Source organism: Cutaneotrichosporon oleaginosum (assembly GCF_008065305.1).
Source record: "Cutaneotrichosporon oleaginosum strain ATCC 20508 chromosome Unknown ATCC20508_contig05, whole genome shotgun sequence".
NCBI classification, from domain to species: domain Eukaryota; kingdom Fungi; phylum Basidiomycota; class Tremellomycetes; order Trichosporonales; family Trichosporonaceae; genus Cutaneotrichosporon; species Cutaneotrichosporon oleaginosum.
In genome coordinates, this window is record NW_027072174.1 from 140,975 (window position 1) to 164,613 (window position 23,639).

Genomic DNA, 23,639 nt, shown 5'->3' on the forward strand with positions numbered 1-23,639 from the left:
CTGCGCCCGCGGCATTGGCGGCGGTGGCCGGTGTCGCTGTTCCAGAGTTGGTAGCGCTCTGGGCATTGGAAGCGGCGAGACTGGCGGCCGCTGCGGCCGCAGCACTGCTGTCCTCCTCTGTCAACGAGCCTGGCCTATCCTTGCGTGCTGGCTGACCAGCGCTGGAGGGGGGCGCCTTACGCTTCTTGTCGCTGCCTGTGGATACTGGTGGTGGAGGGCGAACGGCATTTGGAGGGGCGGCACCACCACCGGGTACAGCAGCGCCGGAGTCAATGGGTGCTGCGGCGATGGGGACGCCTGCTGGCGCAGACATGGTGAGGTGGGGGATGCAGTCAGTTGGAAAAGGGGAGAGGGGTGAGCGGGCGATGCGGGCGATGCGGGGGCTGGTGGGGCGGAAAGACGGGGGGGGAAAGTAATAGCGGTTAAGGCGGATGTGAAAGGCCGGATTGGGGATGGATGGTGCGAGGAGGGGGAGGGAGGAGGCGTTGCGGGGGGAGGGGTGTGGGAGGGATGAGTGTGTGGATTGTGGAGGACGGCCACCAGATGTGGAGATGGAGGAGAGGCTGGAGGATGGGGAGGAGGATGAGGAGGATGAGGAGGATGAGGATGAGGATGGTGATGAGGATGAAGAGAGCAGTGGTGATCGAGGAGGAGGAGGAGAGACGAGTGTGGCACTGGATGAGAGGGAGACGAGGGTTCAGGATGTGCAGCCTGGGTCAAGGAGAAGCAGGGCAAAGGGTCAGCTGCCAGAGAGGGAGGAGGGCCTTAGAGTGGCGTGCCTATTTCAGCGATATCTATCTCATTACAATCAGTGATTAGAACTAATCCTAATTACCAAACAGAACCGTGCCGGAGTAATTGCGGATCATTACAAGTGTGCGGATACCCGTGCAACTCAGATATAATAATCCATCACCCCATTTGGGCACGGCGGCGCAAACATCCCCCTCTCCACCTCTCCGCCTGAGTGCCTGACCTCCTCTCATCAACTCCCCACCGGCTCTACTATATTGTACGAGTTAGAAAAAAGTAGTGTGCGCAAGGCCAACTCGGTAGCTCGGTAGATCGGTAGCTCGGTAGACGATGAGACATGAGAGGGAACAGCTCACATGATCCCCCCCACTTGTCCCTCATCCCTCAGACTGAACCCCTCTGCCTAGTTGGATGCACACTACAGTAGACAACGGCGACCAAGCAGGGCAAAGGTATCGCCAAGCAGCTAGCTACAGTACCTGCACGAGCAACGAGCCACCAGGCAGGCCACCAGGTACGCAGGGCGGGCCGAGTGGGTGGGCCGGCGGCAGGGGGGACGACAGGACGTAACGTAACTGTACAGGACAGGACAATCCAAAACGTCGGTGTTCACTTTGACACCTCCCCCGCTCCTCACCCTCCATCCCCAGGCTTCCAATTGGCTGGACTCATGGTGCACTTGGAATATCTCGAATGCAGCTCTCGCAATCGCAAACTACAACTCCACAAGGGTTGGTTGGTTACTTGGCACCGAGTGTTCTGTCAAGCCAGCGCTACAGTAGGCTTATATACAGTATTTGATCGACAATATAATCGACAAGGCTTCTGATCTTATCCCTCACAAACCCCGCTTACACCAACAGCATCCGCCTCATCCCCGTGTCGCCTCGGCAGCTCACAGACCCCACACACTCACGTACTATTTACATGCAATCCTTACCAATTATTACACAGATTACTACAAAGGTCAAACCGAGACGAGCTTGTAGCGGCCAGCGGGTCATCACCGGTGACTAACCAGTCCCATCCCCATCAACGCCAACGCCCAGGGTGCTTTGCAAGGCATAACGCCACACACTCTCCCACTCGCACCACTCTCCAACACACCCTTCCTAGTCAATGTCCATCGACGACCCTTGGCCTCTGCTTCCGCCCACAGCCCCAATACCATCTCCCGCCATCATGGCGTCAAACGTAAACCGCGTTGGCGATGACTTGGGCGCAGGCATAACGAGTTTGGGAAGCTCCGACGACCCCGCCTCAGCGTTAAAACCAATGCCGTTCGGCAGCTGCGACAAACCAAGCGGAGGTGTCTGGGTGCGCCGCACTTCGTTGAAGACGAGGTGGGGCGCCACGGTTGACGGCGGGACATTTAGCGGTGACGGAGCGGAACTCGAGATTCTGGCCGAGGTGACTTGGCCATGCTGGCCATTGGGCGACAGAAGTCTAGAGTTGGATGAGGATGGCGCTGTATTGACCTCATGGATCAGGTGCGCTATTGCGACCGCGGGCTGCGATGGCGTGGCCACGGTAGCTGGAGCGGTAGCCGTGGTGGATGAGGTCCAGGTCGCGGTGGTGGGCGTCTCCGCCTTCCAAGCAGCGTGAATGGGCGGCGCCTCAACGCGCAAGATGGTACCGGTCGGCACAGCCTCCCACTGCACCCCAGCGTCGGCAGAATTGGGCTTCTGGTCGCCTTCGTCATCGGTGTCCGTCTCACCGTCGCTTTCGTCACCTTCACTGTCGGTATCCGCCTCAGCTCGGTGTCGCCGATGCCTTCGACTCGGGGCGGGGTCGTTCGGGCCGCCCACAGCTCCAGCAGGCATCGTGTCGTCCTGATGAAGTTTGTCGGCCTCCTCCGCGGGCAGGGCCTCGCATATGTGGTTGTCTACTGTCAGAATGGCACGACCTAAACGTGTAATAACTCACACTTCTTGGAGTGAGCGTCCACGTCCTGGCGCGCACACTTGCGACCAAACTTGCAGTTGGGGCGACCTTTGATGTTTGCTGGCATCTTTTCTGCCACTTCGGGCTTCTGCAGCTGACGCATCCACCACTCAAAGATTCCCGACTGGCGTGAGCTAAAATACAACTCTCAGTAACTCACGCAGAGCAGCTCGTCCGCACAATTGCTGCAAATGTTCTCCTCGGCTGCGCCTGCCTCGACTGGCATGACGCACTGCTGCATCTCGTCGGCGGCGCCCTGGCGCAAACGGATTCCAATGTCGGCCCGCGTCATGAGGCCAAGCACGCCGCCCGAGTCGATACCCTCAGGGGAGCGCAGCCAGTCAATGATAGCCTTGTAGATGTTAGGGGTGCTGTTGCCCTCGGGGTTGGCAGCAATATACACGCCCAGGTTGTACATCTCGGTCCAGTTGTCCTTGAACGCCATCAGGAGCATGTCGCTCGGGAGGTCCTCGAGCATAGCCGACAACGCATTGTACTGAACAGACGGCTTCGAGGCCGAAACGGGACCGCAGTCGCAGTTGGTTTGCTTCAGTCAGCTCGTGTAAGGGCGTTGAAGCTTACAATGTCACCACAATAGCCTTCCCCGCAAAGACCACAGGACGCGCTGGTGGGTGCGTGGGCAGGACTTAGACGCTCGCTATTGTTAGCAATGATCTTATAACGTGTATCTCACCATCCAGCGCAGAGACGGTGACCCTCCGGAGGCACCCCGTCGGCACGCACGCAAAGTGGCCGCTCATCCGGAACCTCGAAACGGGCAACCTGATGTGAGCTGCAAGTCGCCGAATGATAGACTTACCGGTACTGGACACTTCCAGCCTCTGTCCGCGCTGTAACACCAGCGGCACGGGCGCCAGTAGTCCCGCTCTTGCATGCGTGGAGCCGCTGGCGGCGTTGGGAACTTGTATCAGCGTATATCGCGCTATGGAGCTCACCTTGAGAACGCTTTTCGACCCGCTAGGATTGTACAGTGCTCTGGCCTGCACGATCTCGTTCGCGGGACGAGCGACACCCGGGTGCACCTGCAAAAGGAGGTCGCTCATTGTCTTGGCCATGCGTGACGGCGTGGCTGTCTGGATGGGGGCGTGGCGACACTGGGGGCACGCGATGGGGTTGGGCACAGGGTCGCCAGGGAGAAGAGCGAGAGGGAATCGAGGGATGGACTGGGGGTGAGTTTCACTGGAGGGATGCAGTGTACATACTGCAATCCACTGGGTGACACAGCTGCCACAGAAAGTGTGGCCACAACCGTTGAGTGCAACGGGCTGGGGGTTAGCTCCGCCGAGCATGGCCTGGAGGGTAGATTGAAACTCACATCAATATAGAGGCCGGCACACATTCCGCACTCGAGCTCCTCGATGAGGCGGAGGATGGTTGGGTCCGAGGAGGGCGCGGAAACTGGTGTTAGCGTGGAGGACAGCGCAACGAATCCACCTTCCTCCTCCTCTGCGTCTTCCTGGTCTGTGCGAGGCATCTTTGGTGGGTGAGGTGACGAAGCGGGTTCGCTGTCGCTGTCTGCGTCGTACTCGTCACGGGAGCGGGTGCGCCCGTTGCTGCTGGGGAGGGAAAGAGTACCTTGTGGCGGAGGGGTGGCGAGATCAGTGGGGTCGGCAACTGGGGCCGACATCGCTATGCCTATGAATGGCGGAGGGTGATGGTGGGACGGGGAGATGCGGAGGCGAGGTGAATGGGTGGAACGGGGAGTGTAACGGGGATGGGGGATGGGGGATGGGGGATGGGGACGAGGTAGATACAGCCTGGAAGAAGAGGGAGGATGAGGAAGAGATGTGAAGATGAAGACGTTGAGAGATGAGAGAGAGATGAGAGAGAGAGAGAGAAAGAGAAAGAGAAAGACTGAAAGACTGAAAGACTGAATTCAAGATGTTGTGAAAGAGATCGAGGAGAGCAACACGCTCAGAGAGACGCCAGCTGCCAGCACCACGAGCGAGGGAAGGTGGACGGGGCGAAGCGTACAGAGGGGGCTCATTCAAGATGACTCGACTTGATCCATCTGAACCCGTCGCCATCGGGTGGCAAATCCCTTATCTCACAACCACTTTGCGGGGCCTAACTAAGGCACCCTCCTCACCTCAATTTGCTCCCGCCCTCATTTCCACCACCTCATCCCTCGTCAACTCACCTCACTCCGTCTTTCGGGCCCAACACCTGCGACAGCATTCAACATGCCCGAGCCCGTGGCCTCTCTCACCGCAATTGCCCTCGAGGTAGAGGCTGGAAGCTCGGACGCACTCAACCAGCGCCGTTCACGACGCATCTATCTCGGCCCTGATGTCTTACGCGCGACCAAACTCGCTGCCGGGCAGTGGGTGCTCGTCAAAGCCAAGAAATCGAGCAGCTTAGGATGGGTGGTGGGACAAGTGTGGCCACGCGTTGGCTTGGATGAAGACAGTGAGCTCAGATGGGAAGGTGGTAGCTGACAGCAGCCCTCGCGCTCGCCCACGCCCAGCTCGCGAATCTCGGCGCCTCAGATGTCGATGTCTTCCGCTTTCCCCTTGCCGCGTGCAAGGGTATCGCCAAGACCGTGACTGTCAAATACATCGGTCCGAAGAAGGTGGAAGGGGATGGCAAGAAGCGTGAGACCGAGTGGGAGCGTGCGGCGGTGAAGGAGGCACTCGCGGCCGCCAAGTACGTGGCGACGGGTCTCAAAGTCGCCATCGGCGAGGACGACCCTACGTACAAAGTCACAAACATCGAGGTGTCGACCAAGGTCGCCGCAAAGATTGGCCCTGACGCGATCGCTAATGATCTCGGCGCGCTTTCGCTCGCGGACGCGCCTGTTGTGTATGAAGCCGAATGGCGTACGCAAGTAGCCTTTGAGGAAGACAGCAAGGAGACGGGGACTAACAAGGCCGCGGGGAAGCCGTCATCAGCACCTGTGAGCTCATAAATGGCATGGCATAGCTGACATCAGACGACAACCTCCCTTCCTTCTTACATCAACATCTTCACTCCAGCCGAACAGTCCGAGTCGGCTTATCGACTACTGGGTGGCTTGGACGCGCAGATCAAGGCCGTCCGCGCACTTCTCGACCTGCCTCTGCAACAGCCTGAGCTTTTCACGCGCTTTGGACTGGCCCCGCCGCGCGGACTTTTGCTCCACGGTCCCCCGGGTACGGGAAAGACTGCACTCGCGCGCGCCATTGCGTCCTCCACTCCCGGGTGCAGCTGTATCGTAGTGAACGGCCCGGAGCTCTCTTCTGCGTTCCATGGTGAAACGGAAGAGCGCCTTCGAGGCGTCTTCGACGAGGCGCGCCGCCGCTCCCCTTGCATCATCGTCCTGGACGAGGTCGACGCGCTTTGTCCACGTCGCGATGGTGGTGAGGGCGGTGAGGTCGAGCGCCGCGTGGTCGCCATGCTCCTCACTCTCATGGACGGGATGACGGCCGATGCGGGAGAGAAGGTCATCGTGGTTGCCGCTACCAACCGGCCCAACGCTATCGACCCAGCACTGCGGCGACCGGGGCGATTCGATCGTGAGATCGAGATCGGCATTCCGGACGCTGTTGGACGAAAGCACATTCTTGAAATCCTGCTCGCCAAGATGCCTCACACAATCACATCAGATGAGGTGGGCGCGATAGCCGCCAAGACGCACGGATACGTTGGCGCCGACCTGACTTCGCTCGTTCGCGAAGCCGCTAGTGCGGCGATCACACGGTGGCATGCCTCTCCTGCTGGCGAGCCCGAGCTCACGCACGCCGATATGCTCGCTACCCTCCCCAACATTCGGCCGAGCGCGATGCGCGAGGTGTTTGTTGAAACGCCCACCGTGAGGTGGTCAGACATCGGGGGCCAGGACGAGGTCAAGGCCAAGTTGCGAGAGTGTGTCGAGTGGCCTCTGACTCACGCCGCGACTTTCACTCGCTTGGGGGTGGAGGCGCCCAAGGGCGTGCTCCTGTACGGCCCGCCAGGATGCAGCAAGACGATGACGGCGAAGGCGCTGGCGACGGAGAGTGGGCTCAACTTCCTGGCTGTCAAGGGGCCCGAGTTGCTCAATAAATACGTCGGCGAGAGCGAGCGCGCCGTCCGCGAAATTTTCCGGAAGGCGCGCGCGGCCGCCCCTAGCATTATATTCTTTGACGAGATCGATGCGTTGGGCGCCAATCGCGATGGCGCAGACGGAGTGCACGGCGGCGTCCTCACTTCCCTCCTGAACGAGATGGACGGCGTCGAGGCACTCTCGGGCGTCACGGTTGTGGCCGCGACGAACCGGCCTGATGTGTTGGATCCGGCACTCACCCGTCCCGGACGCCTCGACCGTATCCTGTACGTTGGGGCACCAGATGCCCAGACCCGGCGGGACATCTTCGCCCTCCGCTTCCGCAGCATGGCCGTCGAGCCGGGCGTGGACCTCGACGAGCTCGCTCGCATTGTAAGTCACAAGGTTCCACGGCATCTGACACCAGACCGAGGGCTGCTCTGGCGCAGAAGTAGCCTCCATCTGCCAGGACGCAGCGCTGGCAGCGATGAACGAAGACCTCGACGCGCCCTTTGTCAAGAAGGCGCACCTCCTTCACTCAGCGCGTACCGTCAGGAGGCGCATTACACCCGCGATGCTCCGCTTCTTCGAGGAGTGGCGCGACCAGTCGGGTGTGCGGAGTGCATAGAGCGTAGTGTGGGGGAGATAAGAATACATGCAGGGTATAGCATTACGCGGCCTCGTCCTTGGGCTTGAACACGAAGCGCATGCCGTACGCGTCCTCGCCGTCGGCGTCTGGCGTCAGGGCTCTTCTCGGGGCAATAACGCCGGCATATCGCATAGCGGCTGGCGCCAGCCGCGCGCCTGTACTCACAGTAGCCCTTCTCCATCGCGTGGACTTCGAAGCCAAGGGCGTCGCGGTAGAGCGAGATGGCGGCGCGATTCGACTTGCGCACGTGTAGCGTGATGTACGCTGCGTTGTAGTGTGCGACCATGGCCTGTTCTGTGGGTCAGAAAAGCGCAAGTGGAGCGTAATCAAGCGTAGTGTGGCGGCCTGCGCGGGTACAATGGAAACGGGTGACAAACGACGCCCGTAACCTCTGCGATCTGCGGAGAGCTTCTCCTCCCGGAACCGCTCCAGCGAACCGAGCCCGGTGCTCGCCGGGGACGGCATGCCCTCCGCCCACCCAATTCGCTTCTCCCATTTCGCCAGCCGACATGTAGGCCGCCTCGCACGTGCCACCACTCACGCGATTGCTTCATCAGCCTGTTCGCCAGCCCGAGACGGCGATACGGCCGCAGCACTGAGATGGACGTCACGTGCCCGCTCGCCTCGGACGACGGCTCTTCTGCCATCTTGGCGAGAATGTAGCCGACGATGCGGCCGGCCGGGTCGACAGCGACATAAGAGAGCTCGGGCCAAGTGAGGGCGTGGTAGAGGTCTGGAGTCAGCGGGTGCAGGGGGAAGGTGTGGGCGTTGGGAGCAAGGATGGGCGCAGCAACCAGCTCGCAGCAAGATTTAGCGGTCTCCGCTGCCGTCCAAGTCGGAAGACGTTCATGCCGACGAGCTGCTGCCGCCTTGATGCCGCGCTACTCACAGTACTTGAACGTGTAGTTCTCGGGCAAGTTGAGCAGGTTGGCATTCTGCATGCCCAGCAGGTCATCGATCTGAGTAAGCACAAACTATCTCTTGCCTAACTCACTGTGGCTTGCCTGATGTCCATGGCCGCTTTTATGTCACTGGTGTTCTCTGTCACAATATCGCAATCTCGACCTGGCGACCTCAACATCTCAATGTCCAACTGATACGAGTAGATTCCACGTGGTAAATAACGTGTGAATGAGGAGGGCGGAGATTTCCGCAGCTGTCCGCATCGTTCCCACTCCGGACCTCGGCGACCCTGCAGAACAATAAAGTCCAAGCTCGGCGCCGTGTCAGGCCAACCACATCACACTCTTTACCCCACCGACGATGCCGCTCCTCCCAGCGGCCTTCGCGGCAGCGAGGTGCTCTGTCCGAGCACCCGCGCGCCAGGCGTCCCCTCTGCGCCTGCTGAGCACCAGCACGGCGCGCGCACGCCCAATTTTCCCGGCCACAGCGACGGCGCTGGGCCTCAAAGCCTCGTTCGCGGCGCCGCCAAGGGCAGGCTTCTTCGCCCAGTCGTACCTCCCCTACGGCCGCTCCTTCTCGTTCTTCACCCCGTCTCGCTACGCCTCATACTCGACCTCTTCTGCCGCGTCGTCCGACGCCCCCGCACCCGAAGACGTGAGGGTCATCCCCCGCTCCATGCCGTTCTGGCTCCTCGGCTGCTCCGCCCTCGTCTTCGGCATCATCGTCATTGGCGGTCTTACACGCCTCACAGAGTCTGGTCTCTCGATCACTGAGTGGAACCCTATCACTGGTATCCGGCCGCCCATTACCGACGCCGAGTGGGATGTCGAGTGGGAGAAGTACCGCATGTCGCCGGAGGGTATTATGTGAGTCCCAAGCTCTGTCCTTCAAGCGGCTTTGTCTCGTCGCCCCGACCCGCTGACAATAGTATGAACGCGAACATCACTCGCGCCGAGTTCAAGTTCATCTTCTACATGGAGTGGGCGCACCGCATCGCCGGCCGTGCCCTTGGTGTCCTTTTCATCGTTCCTGCCGCGTACTACTGCACGCGCTACAAGCTTCCTCGCGGCCTCCCCGCCAGGCTGTTGGCTCTCGGCGCCGGTATTGGTGTCCAGGGCCTGATCGGTTGGCTGATGGTCGCCTCCGGACTGAAGGAGGAGATCGTCACCAACAACGAGGTCCCCCGCGTTTCGCAGTACCGTCTTGCCGCGCACTTTGGCGCTGCTCTGCTTCTTTACATGGGCATGTTCTACACTGCTCTCGGCCTGCGCCGTGACCAGGTCCTCGCTCAGCAGGTCAAGTCCGGTCCCGCAGGCGCAGCTGCCGTCGACAAACTCGCGGCCGCGCTCAACTCGCCCGCTGTCAAGCGTTTCCGCGGCCTCACTGGTCTTCTGGGCGCCATGGTCTTCCTTACCGCCATCTCGGGTGCTTTCGTTGCTGGCCTTGACGCCGGCCTGATCTACAACGAGTTCCCGTACATGGGTGAGGGCTTCCACCCGCCCAAGGACGAGCTCCTCGACCCGCGCTACTCCAAAGACCCGGAGCTCAAGGACATTGTCTGGCGCAACATGCTCGAGAACCCCGTTACTGTGCAGTTCGACCACCGCGTTCTCGCCGTGACCACCGCCACCTTCCTCGTTGCCCAGCACCTGATTGCGCGCCGCCCAAGTCTGCGCCTCGGCGCTTTCGCCCTTCCCCGCGCAGCGCAGCGCTGGAGCGCGTGGACTGCCGCTGCCGCCATGGCTCAGGTCGGCCTGGGTATCTCCACGCTCATCTACCTTGTCCCCATTCCCCTGGCTGCCGCGCACCAGGCTGGGTCCGTCGTCGTGCTCACCTGCATCATGGGATTGGCCGCCGCCATGCGCCGCCCTGGCCGTGCGCTGCAGGCGATGCGCCAGGCCGTCAAGGCCAAGCCGCAGCCCCCTAAGGCATAGACATAGAAGAGGCAAGACCCTTGCATTGTACAATCACAACTCATAAATAGCATCACCATGGAATTCAGAGTGTCCGTGTTCGTTCCCAAGTTTTCATCCGATCAGAACTGACAACTCTACGACGTACATCGTCGAGGGAGTCGGAGCCCATCTCCAACGTCTACTTCATGCTGTCGAGCGCACGGTTGAAGCCGCCGCGACGGTTCATGTACTGGCGCCACGTCCGCTTCTTGTTGACCTTGGCTGTGCCCACGTCGTTGCCCTCGACCTCCACGCCCTGCCGTCAGCAAGACACACCCGGGGTGCTCACCTTGGTCGTTCCGAAACCACCGAAGCCCATCATAGCTTGCAATGCACGGGTCTCCTCATCGACTTCAGCGTCATCTGCCGGCGCTTCCTCTTCCGGCACCTCGGCTGCTATTAGCGATGTCTCCTGCCTTGCTTCCCAAGTCTGCATCGCGGGACTCACCCTTCGGCTCGATCTTCTGCCCGTCCGCAGTAAACACGACGCCACGTGCGCGCTCCTCTTCACGCCGTCGACGGCCCTCCTCAATCGCCCGCCGGTCCAGCGGCCTGTCGCGGTCCCACTCTCTATCGCGTCCGGCCCTGCCTCCCCGATCGCGGTCGTCGTAGCGGCCCCCTCTTCCGCCGCGGAAGTCATCCCGGTCCTCGTACCGCCCGCGATCGCGGTCGTCATATCTGCCAGAGTAACCGCCACGACCTCCACGCCCTCCGCCACGCCCGCCCCGCTCGACATCGCCGTCCCGCGGATCACGCGGCTCGCCGCGGTCGCGGTCTCGATACTCCCTACTGCGGTCGCGGTCGCGGTCGTAGTCCCGCTCTCGGCGCGGCTCGCCGCGCGGCACGTCGTCGCGGTCATACCGCTCCACCCTGCGCACGGGCGAGCGCGAGCGTGGGCGGCGGTGTGGCGGTTCGTCGCGGGCAGACATGTAGGCGATGATGGAAGAGTTGAATTCAACGAAGACCGAAGACAGTGGAACATGGAATGTTGAGTGGCGAAATCAAACAATAGCGGGATCAAATGTTGAGCATCACCCGTGCCTGATATGAGTGAAGTGGTCCACCCAACATTCGACTCTCGCGTCGCTCGTTAGCATCATTGTCTTCACAGTCACTTCCGACCGAGACACCCATTCGCGATGGGCACACCCCTCTACACTGCCCTCAGCGGCTCGCTGCACGCTTTTGCGGCCGCTTCGTGGACAGCGCGTGAGCCCGCGCTGGCGAAGCACACAGGCTCTCGCGCGCTGCCTCCGCTCGACACTGAGCAGTTGCGAGCGCAGGTCACCAAGCTCTGGGCGGCTACGGGGACGGCGGAGCCGTCCACAGGCAAGCGCGCGGACGTGCTGCGCTATACGCTTGAGATGGTGGCGCGCGATTTGGCCGTGCGCCCGGTGATGAACCGCGAAGTGAGTGATGCGACGCTTCCCAATCTCGTCACCCTCTCCCACCTCGCCCATCCGTCCCGCTACAGTGCTAACCTCAGCTTGCTGAGCCGGAGGCGTCTGCATCCGATGCATCCAAGGCGCGCTTCCAGACCGCACTTCAAGACCGTCTCGACATTGTCCTCACCCTGATGGAGGTGGTGTACGCCGCGAACCCCGCACCCGCACTTGAGACTGGCGCGCTCTTCATCCCTCTTTTGGAAGAGTACCCAGAACTCCTCCTCGCCTCTACGTGGCACGCGCTGTTCGACTACGTTGTGTCCCGGTCTCCACGCTTCACACAGGACATGCCCGTCGCCAAGGGCAAGCAGCTCAGCATGCTGCGCTTGATCAACAGCTTCTTGCGCATGCTGAGCACCTCGCCGGGCGACTTGGACCTGCGCGGTCGAGTGCAGCTGTTTGCGAGCCGCGCCATCAACGTTGCAGACAAGAGCGCGATCAACCTCCGCGGCGAGTACGCGCGGCTCACCACAAACTGGGAGGGGAAAGGAGAAGAGGTTAAGGAGCCCGCCTCTCCTGTCAAGGCCGCCGATGGCGATATCGAAATGGCAGACAAGACCGTCAAGTCGGACTCTCCTGCCCAGCCCGACTTCTACGCCTCTCTTTGGTCCCTCCAGCAGTACTTCGCCAACCCACCCAGCCTCGATGGGCCCGCCGTTGACGACCGTACGCCCTTCGATGACTTCCGAACAAAGTCCGATTTCGTCCTGGGACGCATGTTTGAGGCTACTCGCAAAGAGCGTGTTCTCCGTGGCCGTAACCCGGAGCGTGCAGCCGCTGCGCGCAAGCGAGGACATACTGAGGCATTCGCATATCCTCGTTACCTCACGAGCCGCAGTCTGCTCGATTACGAAGTGGCAGACCCCGCGTTCCGCCGCCAGATTCTCATCCAGTTCTTCATTCTGTTCCAGTTCCTTCTTAGTCTCACAAAGGAGAGCGCGAAGAAGCAGACCGTCACTGGCGGGATGCCCAAGACGTTCGTCCTCGAGGGCAGCAACCAGGACTGGGTCAACAACACCGCCCGCTTGATAAGACAGGAGCTCAACCAAATGCCGGACGGCGTCGATGTGGATCGTGTTGTCGCCGAACTGATGAACAGGGAGCGCCGATACGTGAGTAACTCGTTCCAAGAGCCATTCGCTGACGCCAGGCTGGATGGAAGAACGACGGATGCCTGGAGTCGGAGTGGGATCTCACCCCGGCATCCCCGGAGCTTGCGCAGGATGCGGCTTCCAAGTGGAAGCGGCATTGCGGGCCCATGCGCCGCTGGATGCACTCTATGGGCACGCAGCCTCTTTCCCGCATTAATGCCGCGAAATACACCGACATGAGCGACTTCCTGGGCGATCCAGTGCGCACCGAGAGTGTTTTCACGCTCGAGGAGCAGCTGAGCGAGATCGAGGCTGAGGAGGAGGACGACCGTGCGATGGGGCGAGAGCCGCCTGCCGAGCTGGCCGAGGTGAGCTGTGCAACCGACGGCGCTGACCGCAGCGAAAGCGCACTATCAATTGGCTTGCGTTGCGCCAGGCGCGCCGCACGCACCCACGCTTCGTCGCCTCTCTCGGAATGGAGTACAATCTGCACAAGCTTGTCGCAGCTATCCGCGAAAACGAGACCAAGGTGGCCGCGAAGCGCGCTGCCGCCGATGCCGCCGAGGAATCGGACGGCGAGAAAGACGAAGGCGCGGACGCCGTGGAGAAGGATAGCGATGATGAAAGGCCGTCGTCCAAGCCTAGCCCCAAGGAGAACGGGTCGCCAGCGCGCCCTGTCGAGCCTGCGACCACAGAGAGGCCCGATGCCTCTTCTGTCACCCCGGACGTGACGGCTCCAGAGGTGACTCGACAGCCGGAGGCGCCGCCGTCGCCAATCAAAACTGCCTCGCCTACGCATGCCTCGAGCTCGACCATATCACCTGCGCCGGAGGTTGAGCCGGTTGGCGATGTCGAGATGAAGTCGCAGTCCGGGGAGAGTGACCTCACGCCTCCCCCCGAGTAGGTGATCGATTAGTATGTGCGCTATGTATGCGGTGCTCGCATTTGAACAGCGAAGTGCGAGCCCTCCGGACACGGCGTGTTATACTGGGGAGGTCTCGGGAGAACGTTGCGCAAGTGACAACTAAGAAATCTATGTGCATTGTGGAATATTTTCTAAGACGCTGGCCCTGTCGCTGGGCCCATTGTGCTCATCGGCGTGAGGTTGGGCCACCTTGAGCGGATCTCCTCATCACCCTCGAAGAGCGATATGAGCTCACAGATCAGCTCCTTCTGCTCTGGGCAGAGCGCGTCCACGACTCCGAGCGCGCCAACTCTGGACCGCTTCTGGCGTGGGCTCGTGAACGCTGGCCGCGCGCGCTGGCATGCAAACTCGTCGGATAGGTGGTTCGCGAGATAGTCGGCGAACCCGCCCTCTTCAGACGTGTAAGCGTCAGCCGCGAGCAACGCGCCGCGAAGGAGGTGATGCAGCGCATGGCTCGCAAAGGGTAGAGGTGGTGGGTTATGTGCCGGTGTTGTGGAGGACAACATGGTCTGCGTCGGGGCGGGCATGGCGGCGAGGGGAACGAAGGGTGATCGTTGAGTGAAGAGGTAGGGAAGGTAGGCGTCAATGAGCGCTACAGCGAGTGGGGGGGCGCACGCATGCGGCATGTTTAGTACGCTAACAAATGCCAGGAACTGGACCTCTGGGGAGTTTGGGGGGCTGTCTAAGGTTGGCGGGTAGATAATGTCTGTAGACACAATGCTCTCTAGAACGGGAAGGGCACCGGCCGTGCGGAGAGAGATATCGAGAATATCGTACAGGCGTGATTCCCAGCCGGCGGGGGCAAGGTCCAGATGTTGTACGTTGGCCAGCTCCGCACGAAGCGATACGAGAGGTGCAGCAGGGTCACTTGGGACCACGACAGGTCCACCGTCAGGCCCGCCAAGAACATTGATCCGCGCGCGAACGCCAGCCGCGTCAAATGCACTGCTGAGCATCACAGGTTCCAGCCCTGTGGCTGGGTCAAGAAGGCGTGCGATTGCGGGCGCGTTCGCCCGCAAGAGAGGCTCAGGAAAGGCCGAGTCCAGGACCAGCGTCTGCAGGACGTTTAGATGCACGCCTGAGAGGATCCCTTGACGCTCGATTTCGGCGCAGAGCCAACCAACCACCCCGCCGAGACACCAACTCAGAATGGGCTGGGCGAAGTAAGAAAGCCCGGAATGAAGAGTGTCGAGGTCTAGCTGCCCGCTCATCGTGGCCACAATGGCCTGCTGAACGATCGTTGGAGCGAGACGGCATAAACCTTGGGAAGATGTCGCCAAGATGATCTCGTCGTCGATTCCGTCCGATCCAAAGAGTGCCTTGACCCACCCATTCAGATGGCTCTGTTCCGAACTGCTGAGGTCGGCGATGTTAGATGCGCGCCGCCCGTCATACAATAAGTCTGGGAGGGGTAGGTCAAACTGTGCACATAGCGCTACGGCCAGGACCACCCCTGGACCGAAGTGTGTCAGGCTCGTTTGTGGGTCTTCGATTCTGGACGATTGGTCCTCGACATGGTCGAGGAGATGCGTCACGATCAAGTCCAACAACGACTTAGGCGTGATATAAGCTGTGACCAAGGCGAGCAACGGCGGTGATCCTGCCACGCGCAGAAATAGATTCTCCGGCGGCCGGCTGTGAGGCGCATTCTTGATAACCTGGCATTAGTTTACCCAACCGTCAACGACTCACATTGACGAGCTCAGCGCCAAGATGGCGCGAAGCGCCCGTCGCGTACGAGATGAAATATGCGATCGCCTCGAGATGGTGCTGCTGGACGCCAGACAGCCGCTCTACGAGAGACTCGCCAACAGGGCCAGCCTTGGCGCTTTCGGACAGAGCGACGGCCTGCTCTTCGTCCAACAAACCGAGAGAGAGATATCGGCGAACCGTTGTCGCCTCAAGAGACAACATGCTCCATCCGTCGGGCGGAGAGTATCCGCCGACTTCGTCGTCGTCCATGAGTTGAGTCGACTTGGCCGTGTGGGTCGCGTGCACGGAAGCGTGCCATCCCGCCATCTCTTGGTTGTGCGAAGCAAATGTGCCAGCCAATGCGTTCTGGAGATTGGAAGGAAACGGCCACTTGGAGTCGGCGTTGTCGCGCCACCAGCGCAGCGCAACTGGCAGCTCCTCCGTGAAGAACACGTATGCGCGGGTTGCCTGGCCTGGTGAGAGGTTCAAGCTGGCAATCACCCGGTTTGAGGCAGCCTCTAAGAGAGCGAGGAGGTAAGCCTGCGAATCGGAAGTGAGGGCGCGTCCAAGACGAATGAGGTAGATCAAGTGCTGGGGCGGATGGGGTGGATCGGAGGCGTACGACGAGCTAGGAGTGGAACTTTGTGCGCGCTCCGCAAACTCGATCAGGAAGCTGGTCATCTGGCGAAGAGGTAGGGTGGTAGGAAGGTTGCTGAGTTGAGGGACCCCGTCAAGCTCAGCAAATCCGCTGACAATTGGGACATCATGAAACAAGGCTGGCTGCGGCGCGGCCTCTGGCATTGGCAGGTCGGCCATCAGGCCAGTCAGGCAGTCTCGGAGTGGCTTCGCTACTTCCTCTGGTAAGACGCCAGAAAGCTGCGCGGCTTCAAGTCCTGCTTCAAAAGGAGGTGCTGGCAGGGGTGGAATAAGCGCGGTAAGCCGCGCCGCGAGGGCCAGCAGCTGAGGTGGGCCAGAGACACAGTGTCGGAGGAGTGGTAGCACCAAGGTGAGAGCCGGTACTGCGTTTGACTCGCCGGACGCGCTCGTCCCCACATCTGGGGTTGGCAGAGCGATAGGCGAAGGAAAGGGCTCGGTAGGATCAAGTCCCGTCGGCGTGCCCAACAGTGCGGTCGCGATGGAGGCTAGTAAGGCGGCAGAGAGGGTAGGTTCGTCCCGTTGCATGTGGGCGAGGAGCGCGAGAGCGAACGCTCGAGCAGTAAGAAGGCCTTCTTCCAGCGCTTGAGAAAGATAGCTGATTAGAAGGGCGGGCGGGCGCGGACGCGAGAGATGGTGCAGAAGCGCGGCGGCAACGGCTGGTCCTGCCGCTTCGGTATCGAGTGACTCCCGCTCGACCCATTCGGCCACAAGTTTCGCCCACTGCTGTCAGCGTATCCTGGGCAGGGCATGCCTTTCTCGGAGGAATCGCACGAGCAGACGCGCGTCCAGTAAGGTCCTGGACGCTCATGGTTGTGGTCATGGTGGATGTTGTGGAAAGAATGGGAAACGCGATTGATTGTTGCGAAAGGCAAGGCGGGCCGGGAGGTGCCTGACCAGAAACATCCGCCTCCACGGGCTGGTGACGCCACAGCCGTCACCTTCCTCGCTCCCTCGCTCACTCTTGTGTTGTTGCCATTGCTCTTGCCATCCCGTCATGGCTGCTCCAACCTCAAACCCGAAGGGACGCAACCTTCTGGCCGTTATCGGTGACGAGGTGAGCTGGTCGATGCCTTTCCAAGCATGCTGGGCTAATGGTAGGACTCAGTGACCGGCCTCCTCCTCGCCGGCATCGGTGATGTCAACGAGAAGCAAGACAAGAACTTTATGATCGTCGACGCCAGTGAGTGATAAGTGTATGGGAGGGGTGATGTCTTTGGCGGCGGCGGCGAGATCGTGAGCACACGGATGGGAAGGCGCATCGACTCGTAGCTCGCCATGATATAGCAGACCCCGGCCCATGAGTTGGCTCTGACAAGCAGAGACGCAGACCTCCGCGATTGAAGCCGCGTTTCAGGAGTACACGGAGGACCGGAAGGACATTGCTATTCTTCTCATCAACCAGCATGTGCGTCGCTGCGCGGTGTCGCATTCGCCCGCGGGGGCTGACTTCAGATCGCCGAACGGATACGTCCCACTGTCGACAGGTACCAAGCAGCCTTCCCCGCCCTCCTCGAGATCCCCTCGAAAGAGCATCCTTATGGTGAGTATCTCAATGTGTGACGAGTTGCGAACGTGGACGCATGCACTGCCGCAGAGTCGGAGGACGTCACTGCCGCACGGGTTCGAGGTCATTCAGGTCACCCTACAGACGTCCTTACCTCTCCTCGTCCTAATATCGCCTCCACCTCGTTCTTCTTTTGCTCACACCAGACCCAACTAAGGACTCTGTCCTGAAGCGCGTGCAGAAGCTGCGCGGTGACTGATCTGTAGACCCGCAGGATGATCCAGATGTACAGTTACTCGTGTAGTGATACAGGATTAGCCCACCTCTATGATACCGCCTCCTCAAGCCGCGCGACCTCTACGCGCAGCTCCTCTGCACGGTGCTCTAGCCCGCGCACCTCACCCTCCATGGCTGTACACGCCATTTCAAGCTGCAACGTCGAGGTGACAAGATCATTCCACCGGTTCTCGAGACGAGCCAGGTGCTCGCCTTGCGTCTCGTTGAATGCCCTCCGTTGCCGGTTCACGTCCGTCACGTCCTCCTTGAGACCCGCCAGTGTCCCTTCAAGCTCCTTGGCCTGCGACGAGAGCTGGTAATTGCGCACAAGCCACGCATTGGGACCGTACGTCTGCAGCACGCCAATGTTTTCGTTTCTGTGGTCAGCTCACATGTCGTAGAACGGTCTGATATCAGCTCAACCACTTACCGAACGGCCATATGTGCCTCGCCAATCCGCCCGCGCGTCTCTGCCTCCTCGAGCACAGAAAGGTCCGCGCCCTCCGACACTGTGGGCGGGGCGTATCTGCTGGGATCGATGCCGCGTATGGGCTCGGTCGCGTAGTTTGCCAACAATTTGGCCAGCCCCTCGGATTTCTGATATCAGCTTGCTCCAAATCAAACACACTGGGAAAACATCGACAACCTGTCCAAGGCGCGGGTCGTCCTCAGCGACTTTTGGAGTCTGGGCGAGTTCCGCCTCGATTAACGCCTCGACCTTGGTCTTTGCGCCTGTTGTTAGCAGACGGTACCATGAGCTTCCAAAGCTTACCAGGCTCTTCAACCTGCTTATCATAGTAAGGAAGAGCGTCGATGATGGACGCGCTCATGTTATGTGGTGGGGTGAATCGCGTTGATACAGATTGAGTGCACCTTGTGAGGTTGGGTGGCAAGTGAATGAAGGTGGAGGTGCGGCGTTTCGGGATTTTGATCTCCGAGGCATCGCTGGTGACCGGATGGATGATGGAGGCAGACCACCTTGGAATGATTGTTGCTATCCGTCATTCTACCCACTCCTGTCTCCTCTTGCCTCTTGCAAGCCGTCCATCCAGCCTTCGGCGTCGCCGCCTTGCATCCACTTGCCCTCTTGTCACCCGCAGCAGCTTTGGGTTAATCCCACTCGCCAGTCGAGCCGACCCAAGCCGATTCCCGCGGCTCCCAACGCCGACACAACGATACAACAACAGACTCATTCATCAATCAACAATGGCGGGCATCGTTGAGCCCATCATGGGCGAGGACAAGAAGCGAGTCGTGCGTATCATTTGCACAGTGGATTTGGCCGTTCCTCCGCTCATGTTAGTGCTACTTTTTCGACTCTGACATCGGTAACTACCATTATGGGCCAGGTGAGTGACTGCATGACCTCCACCGCCACCAACCTCTGACCCACAGGCCATCCCATGAAGCCGACGCGAATCCGCATGTGTCACTCGCTCGTCATGAACTACGGACTTTACAAGCAGATGGAGATCTTCGTGCGCTCACACATCGTTTCGCAGCTGACATCAGCGCGCCAAGCCTGCGACGAAACGAGAGATGTCCCAATTTCACACTGACGAGTATGTCGACTTCTTGTATCGCATCAACCCAGACAACGAGAGCCAGTTCAACAAGGAGCAGGGGAAATGTGAGTCACTTGAGAGTCTCGGCAGTTTCTAACCGCAGATAATGTCGGTGATGATTGTCCGATCTTCGATGGCCTCTTCGAGTACTGCTCCATCTCGGCTGGTGGCTCCATGGAGGGCGCGGCGCGCCTCTCTCGCGACAAGTGTGACATTGCGGTCAACTGGGCCGGAGGCCTGCATCATGCAAAGAAGGCTGAGGCAAGCGGCTTCTGCTACGTCAATGACATCGTCCTTGGCATTCTCGAGCTGCTACGTTATCACCAGCGCGTCCTGTACGTCGACATCGATGTGCACCACGGCGATGGAGTCGAGGAGGCATTCTACACGACCGACCGTGTCATGACCTGTAGCTTCCACAAGTACGGAGAATTCTTCCCGGGCACAGGTGACATCAACGACATTGGCATCAACAAAGGCAAGGGGTACGCCATCAATATCCCCCTGCGCGACGGCATTAGCGACGAGTCGTACAAGAGCATCTTCCGTCCGGTCATGAAGCGGATCATCGAGTGGTATCAGCCTGGCGCTATTGTATTGCAGTGCGGCTCCGACTCGTTGGCCGGCGACCGGCTCGGCTCTTTCAACCTTTCGATGCGCGGCCACGCGGCCTGCGTGCAGTACATCAAGTCCTTCAACCTTCCTCTGCTCATGCTAGGCGGCGGCGGTTACACGGTCAAGAGCGTGTCACGGACGTGGGCGTACGAAACTGGCCTGGCAGCAGGGGTCGAGCTGGGCGGCCAAATCCCCAACAACGAGTACTATGAGTACTACGGGCCCGACTACGAACTGGATGTCAAGCCGTCCAACATGACTGATCACAACCGCCGCGAATATTTGGACAAGATCAGGGAGCAGGTGTTTGAAAAGCTGCGCGACAAGCCGGCGGCCCCGAGTGTTCAGATTCACAGCGTGCCGAAGCTCGCACACGACGACGAGGACGAAAATGAGAACGAGGACAACGAGGACAAGGACATCCGTCGCCCTATGCGCTTGTGGGACAAGGAGAAGCAGCATGAGGCGTCGCTGTCCGACTCGGAGGACGAAGGCCTCGGCGGCCGGCGGCATCGCCAGAGCCACCGCGAGGCTTCGGACAAGGCATCGAGCAAGCGTCGCAGATCGAAGTCGCCCCCTCTCGGCTCTGGTCCAGGCTCAGCAGCGGCTCACCCAACAGCGGCGGCGCCAGCGTCCGCCGTGCCCGTTGCTAGTACAAGTGGTGCAGCGGCGTCGGCTGGAGTAGTCCCTGGCTCCTTGACTGGCACGCTACCTGTCGTCTCGTCGAATGCGCCTCCTGCCAGCATGGACATAAAGCGGTGGGCGGCCGGAGTCGAAGGGGGCGTTGAGAGCAGCGGTGGTGGGAGCAAAGCTGCGTCACCATCACCCTATCCCGCCCCGGCCGACGGGGGCGATGTTGAGATGACAGATGTGAGCGGTGGCCCAAAGCCCGCTCAACCTGAGCAAACAGCACCAGAAGCTGGGCCGCAGGGCATGGAGGTGGAGACGGCCGTGGAGCCGCAGAATGAGGTGGAAGAAGCAGCCCCGGAGCCGGGCAAGCCTGCGATCGCGAGCGATGTTGGCCCAGATGGGGCGTAGTTATACTGGGAAGGTTGTATGTATTGCCTGCTATTGCTTGCTGTTTTTCGATGCCCGCTCTATCCTTTACACAATTCGCCACGCCCACTTCGTAATCACATCGCCGTGCTCACTGAAGGTGATGTCACACTGACGGTGATGTCGGAGTGAGTGGAGGCAGATGGACATTATGCTCTCAACCAGTGAAGGAGGCAGGCAGTAAGGGGAGCGGAAGTGGCGGAAGGATCAGGCTCCTCCCTTAGCAACCTCGCCGTTCTGCACTTTGGTGAAAGCGCCAGAGCATACTTAGCGTCGCTACAAGCATTGCGTACACCAGCGCAACTCGAAGCTGAATGTCGTATGCGAATTACTGGGTGATGGTTTCGGTCATCGCCGAAGCGCGGTTCCTAAATTCATCCACTGGGCTCGCGCATCTTCAGCCGGTGTGATTATGTGTGAAACGTTCACTCAGAGAACCAGATTACAGCAATGACGCTGCTGATAGACTTTGCTGCGCCGGAGCCGCATAATTTCAAAGCCACCTAGCCCTGATGGCTGGCCCGTGTTCGTCTCAAAGGAGGCGTTCCAGGTCATCGGAGAAAGCCACACCACGCCATGGCGCGGTAAAACGGCTCGGCTCGATGCCGGATCGTAAATCGAAATCTGAGCAGGGCTGCGGGTGGGACACTCGTAGTGGGGTCCGGAGGTGAAGCGGCGTCCACAACTTTGAAGGGGCTGAAAGGCCTTGGGGGCTTCGCGGTGGTGGCGTCGGGAATGAGAGCCTGCATTCGGGAGATGTAATGTCGACGCGTCGAAAAATGAGGCGTGGGTAGAATCAAGCGACTGACACTCTGTTCGGGTGCCCCGTACGTGAAAGGCGCTCTCTGGCACGGTCCGAGCTCGCGGTGCGATGAGGGAGGTTGGTGCATTGCATTTCATCCTGCGTCTCTCCAGTTCTTGCGGCGCGGCTCAATCACGCTTGAGCTCGGTCTAGCAAGCTGTCACAAAAGTCTATCAGGCGATATCCACAAGCCGACCATGCCAAGGAGGCTCGAGCTGCTTGAGCATGACCTAACTGCTGGCCCTAACGTTTCACCCACCCGTCAACCTCGGTATGCACTTGCAGTGCACACAAGCGCATATTCCAAGTCCTCTGGGCGCGGCATAGACGCCCGTTCCCCGAGGTCAGTTTGCTGAACCCACCTGGATTAATTAAGGACACACAAGGAGTCCCACCCGGCCGGTCCTCCGATTTCCTGCTTGCGGACACAGATGGCGATGACGTTGAGGCGTGCAGCAGCCACCTCATGTCTAGGCAAGCAGTGGAGTGGTGGGTACTGACAACAGAGGGAATGAGGCATTTACACCGAGAATTCGAGAATGGTCGAACGCGTGAGGATATTTGAACCCGCCCAGCTGTCATAAAACCAGTAGACTTGGAAGCCTTCGCCGTCCCTTGCAACTCCCAGTTAACCCATATTTGGCGGTCGCGGACCACTGTTACCGCTAGTGGCACAGTCGGGAGACCCAACCTCGCTAGGCAGCTTGGCCGCCCAAACCGCAACGGTAATAGCAGCCAATGAACTACAACAATCGTTCTCCTTCGAGCATAACCTGTGACGGTGATACCGTTTAGAGGCCAGAGGTTGACCTCAACATGGCTGCCACCTCGAGCTATCCACCCTTTCACTAGTCTTGCTCTCCGACGGAATGCCGCAGGTTATACCCTGTTCTCGGTGCTCAGTCTCAGGCAGGACCTGGCCCTGGTACACGGCCGCTCCGTGACAGGTCCCAAGCAGACCAGGACCCGACGAGGTACCTGCAACGGATCAGCAACATTGTGTTGACTGTCGTGCCCCACTTCAGCTGGGCGTAAGCGAGCCGCGAGCCGATGAGGTAGTAGAGGACGGCAAGGGGGTGGGGGTGGCATTGCCGATTGTCGAGGGATATTGCGGGAGAGTTAGGGTAGGAAATCTCTTTGGACGAGCCGAGGCACCACAGGCACGGCACCATGTACCTCCTCCCGCCAGTGCCACCGACCTGACGACTTGTTCCAACAATATGCAGTACCCGCTGCATGGGCTAGCTGCTGCTTGTCGTGAGTAACAGTGTTAATCAGAGATTTCTATAACGGAGCTGTGGAGAGGCATAAAACATATGTGGTCAGTCGTGGGCGAGAGATGCTGAGACACGGTTCTGGACAGTGCTCAGCTGATGCCGGGATCTCCGGTGAATTGCATTTGCCGGCGCCACTGACGACGACATCTATTGGAGCCATCATCGTTGTGCTTCTCGTTACTCCTGGGAGAGTGTTCTGACCCCCTTCGAATTTAGATATCGTTGAGGTCGCAAGGAGGCGCTTGGGGCGATCACCTGAGCGTGCTGTGCCACCTTACAGCTAGCGCATCAAGCGAGCGGGATGCTCAAGGAGAGTGAGAAGTACGCAGCAAAACCCGCAGGCTAGCCTCCGCATATCAGCTGCAGCCCGTGGGGAATTGCACCCAGCTTTACTCAGTGCCCAATAGACTCTCATTTGGCTGACTTGAGACTCAGTTCCGGGCGGGGCAGAGGCGAGAACAGTGAATACAGTCGAATCGTTGCTTGAAAGAATTGGTGGCGTTATGTCC

General features: G+C 59.9%; 10 protein-coding genes across 10 annotated transcripts; 5 read left to right on the forward strand and 5 right to left on the reverse strand.

Moving 5' to 3' along the window:
• Nucleotides 1-2,232: 2,232 nt before the first annotated feature.
• Nucleotides 2,233-4,345, reverse strand: COLE_05573 (uncharacterized protein; the record flags this gene model as incomplete). Its single annotated transcript, XM_018426047.2, has 11 exons — nucleotides 2,233-2,342; nucleotides 2,471-2,638; nucleotides 2,680-2,821; nucleotides 2,858-3,244; nucleotides 3,280-3,355; nucleotides 3,392-3,480; nucleotides 3,518-3,619; nucleotides 3,654-3,881; nucleotides 3,921-3,983; nucleotides 4,034-4,116; nucleotides 4,153-4,345. The coding sequence occupies 11 exons, from the start codon at nucleotides 4,343-4,345 to the stop codon at nucleotides 2,233-2,235; spliced, it is 1,641 nt and encodes a 546-aa protein (XP_018277465.1).
• Nucleotides 4,346-4,901: 556 nt separating this feature from the next.
• On the forward strand, nucleotides 4,902-7,346 carry COLE_05574 (uncharacterized protein; the record flags this gene model as incomplete). Its single annotated transcript, XM_018423673.2, has 4 exons — nucleotides 4,902-5,127; nucleotides 5,163-5,614; nucleotides 5,651-7,111; nucleotides 7,146-7,346. The coding sequence occupies 4 exons, from the start codon at nucleotides 4,902-4,904 to the stop codon at nucleotides 7,344-7,346; spliced, it is 2,340 nt and encodes a 779-aa protein (XP_018277466.1).
• A 42-nt stretch (nucleotides 7,347-7,388) lies between these two features.
• COLE_05575 (uncharacterized protein) lies at nucleotides 7,389-8,382 on the reverse strand (the record flags this gene model as incomplete). Its single annotated transcript, XM_018423674.2, has 5 exons — nucleotides 7,389-7,453; nucleotides 7,533-7,661; nucleotides 7,909-8,100; nucleotides 8,257-8,326; nucleotides 8,362-8,382. The coding sequence occupies 5 exons, from the start codon at nucleotides 8,380-8,382 to the stop codon at nucleotides 7,389-7,391; spliced, it is 477 nt and encodes a 158-aa protein (XP_018277467.1).
• A 563-nt stretch (nucleotides 8,383-8,945) lies between these two features.
• Nucleotides 8,946-10,204, forward strand: COLE_05576 (uncharacterized protein; the record flags this gene model as incomplete). The annotated part of the gene is made up of 2 exons (XM_018424844.1): nucleotides 8,946-9,136; nucleotides 9,199-10,204. The coding sequence occupies 2 exons, from the start codon at nucleotides 8,946-8,948 to the stop codon at nucleotides 10,202-10,204; spliced, it is 1,197 nt and encodes a 398-aa protein (XP_018277468.1).
• A 160-nt stretch (nucleotides 10,205-10,364) lies between these two features.
• Nucleotides 10,365-10,547, reverse strand: COLE_05577 (uncharacterized protein; the record flags this gene model as incomplete). Its single annotated transcript, XM_018420108.3, has 2 exons — nucleotides 10,365-10,481; nucleotides 10,515-10,547. The coding sequence occupies 2 exons, from the start codon at nucleotides 10,545-10,547 to the stop codon at nucleotides 10,365-10,367; spliced, it is 150 nt and encodes a 49-aa protein (XP_018277469.2).
• Nucleotides 10,548-11,364: 817 nt separating this feature from the next.
• COLE_05578 (uncharacterized protein) lies at nucleotides 11,365-13,665 on the forward strand (the record flags this gene model as incomplete). The annotated part of the gene is made up of 4 exons (XM_018426048.2): nucleotides 11,365-11,634; nucleotides 11,712-12,782; nucleotides 12,821-13,129; nucleotides 13,162-13,665. 4 exons carry the CDS (start codon nucleotides 11,365-11,367, stop codon nucleotides 13,663-13,665), a joined length of 2,154 nt encoding a protein of 717 aa, XP_018277470.1.
• A 152-nt stretch (nucleotides 13,666-13,817) lies between these two features.
• On the reverse strand, nucleotides 13,818-16,855 carry COLE_05579 (uncharacterized protein; the record flags this gene model as incomplete). The annotated part of the gene is made up of 3 exons (XM_018426824.2): nucleotides 13,818-15,344; nucleotides 15,379-16,755; nucleotides 16,787-16,855. The coding sequence occupies 3 exons, from the start codon at nucleotides 16,853-16,855 to the stop codon at nucleotides 13,818-13,820; spliced, it is 2,973 nt and encodes a 990-aa protein (XP_018277471.1).
• Nucleotides 16,856-17,029: 174 nt separating this feature from the next.
• Nucleotides 17,030-17,798, forward strand: COLE_05580 (uncharacterized protein; the record flags this gene model as incomplete). Its single annotated transcript, XM_018420914.2, has 5 exons — nucleotides 17,030-17,089; nucleotides 17,134-17,215; nucleotides 17,355-17,440; nucleotides 17,488-17,575; nucleotides 17,746-17,798. The coding sequence occupies 5 exons, from the start codon at nucleotides 17,030-17,032 to the stop codon at nucleotides 17,796-17,798; spliced, it is 369 nt and encodes a 122-aa protein (XP_018277472.1).
• A 66-nt stretch (nucleotides 17,799-17,864) lies between these two features.
• COLE_05581 (uncharacterized protein) lies at nucleotides 17,865-18,645 on the reverse strand (the record flags this gene model as incomplete). The annotated part of the gene is made up of 4 exons (XM_018419991.2): nucleotides 17,865-18,192; nucleotides 18,246-18,412; nucleotides 18,444-18,547; nucleotides 18,588-18,645. The coding sequence occupies 4 exons, from the start codon at nucleotides 18,643-18,645 to the stop codon at nucleotides 17,865-17,867; spliced, it is 657 nt and encodes a 218-aa protein (XP_018277473.2).
• A 376-nt stretch (nucleotides 18,646-19,021) lies between these two features.
• Nucleotides 19,022-21,033, forward strand: COLE_05582 (uncharacterized protein; the record flags this gene model as incomplete). Its single annotated transcript, XM_018423675.2, has 5 exons — nucleotides 19,022-19,069; nucleotides 19,119-19,164; nucleotides 19,211-19,293; nucleotides 19,328-19,445; nucleotides 19,484-21,033. The coding sequence occupies 5 exons, from the start codon at nucleotides 19,022-19,024 to the stop codon at nucleotides 21,031-21,033; spliced, it is 1,845 nt and encodes a 614-aa protein (XP_018277474.1).
• Nucleotides 21,034-23,639: the final 2,606 nt, after the last annotated feature.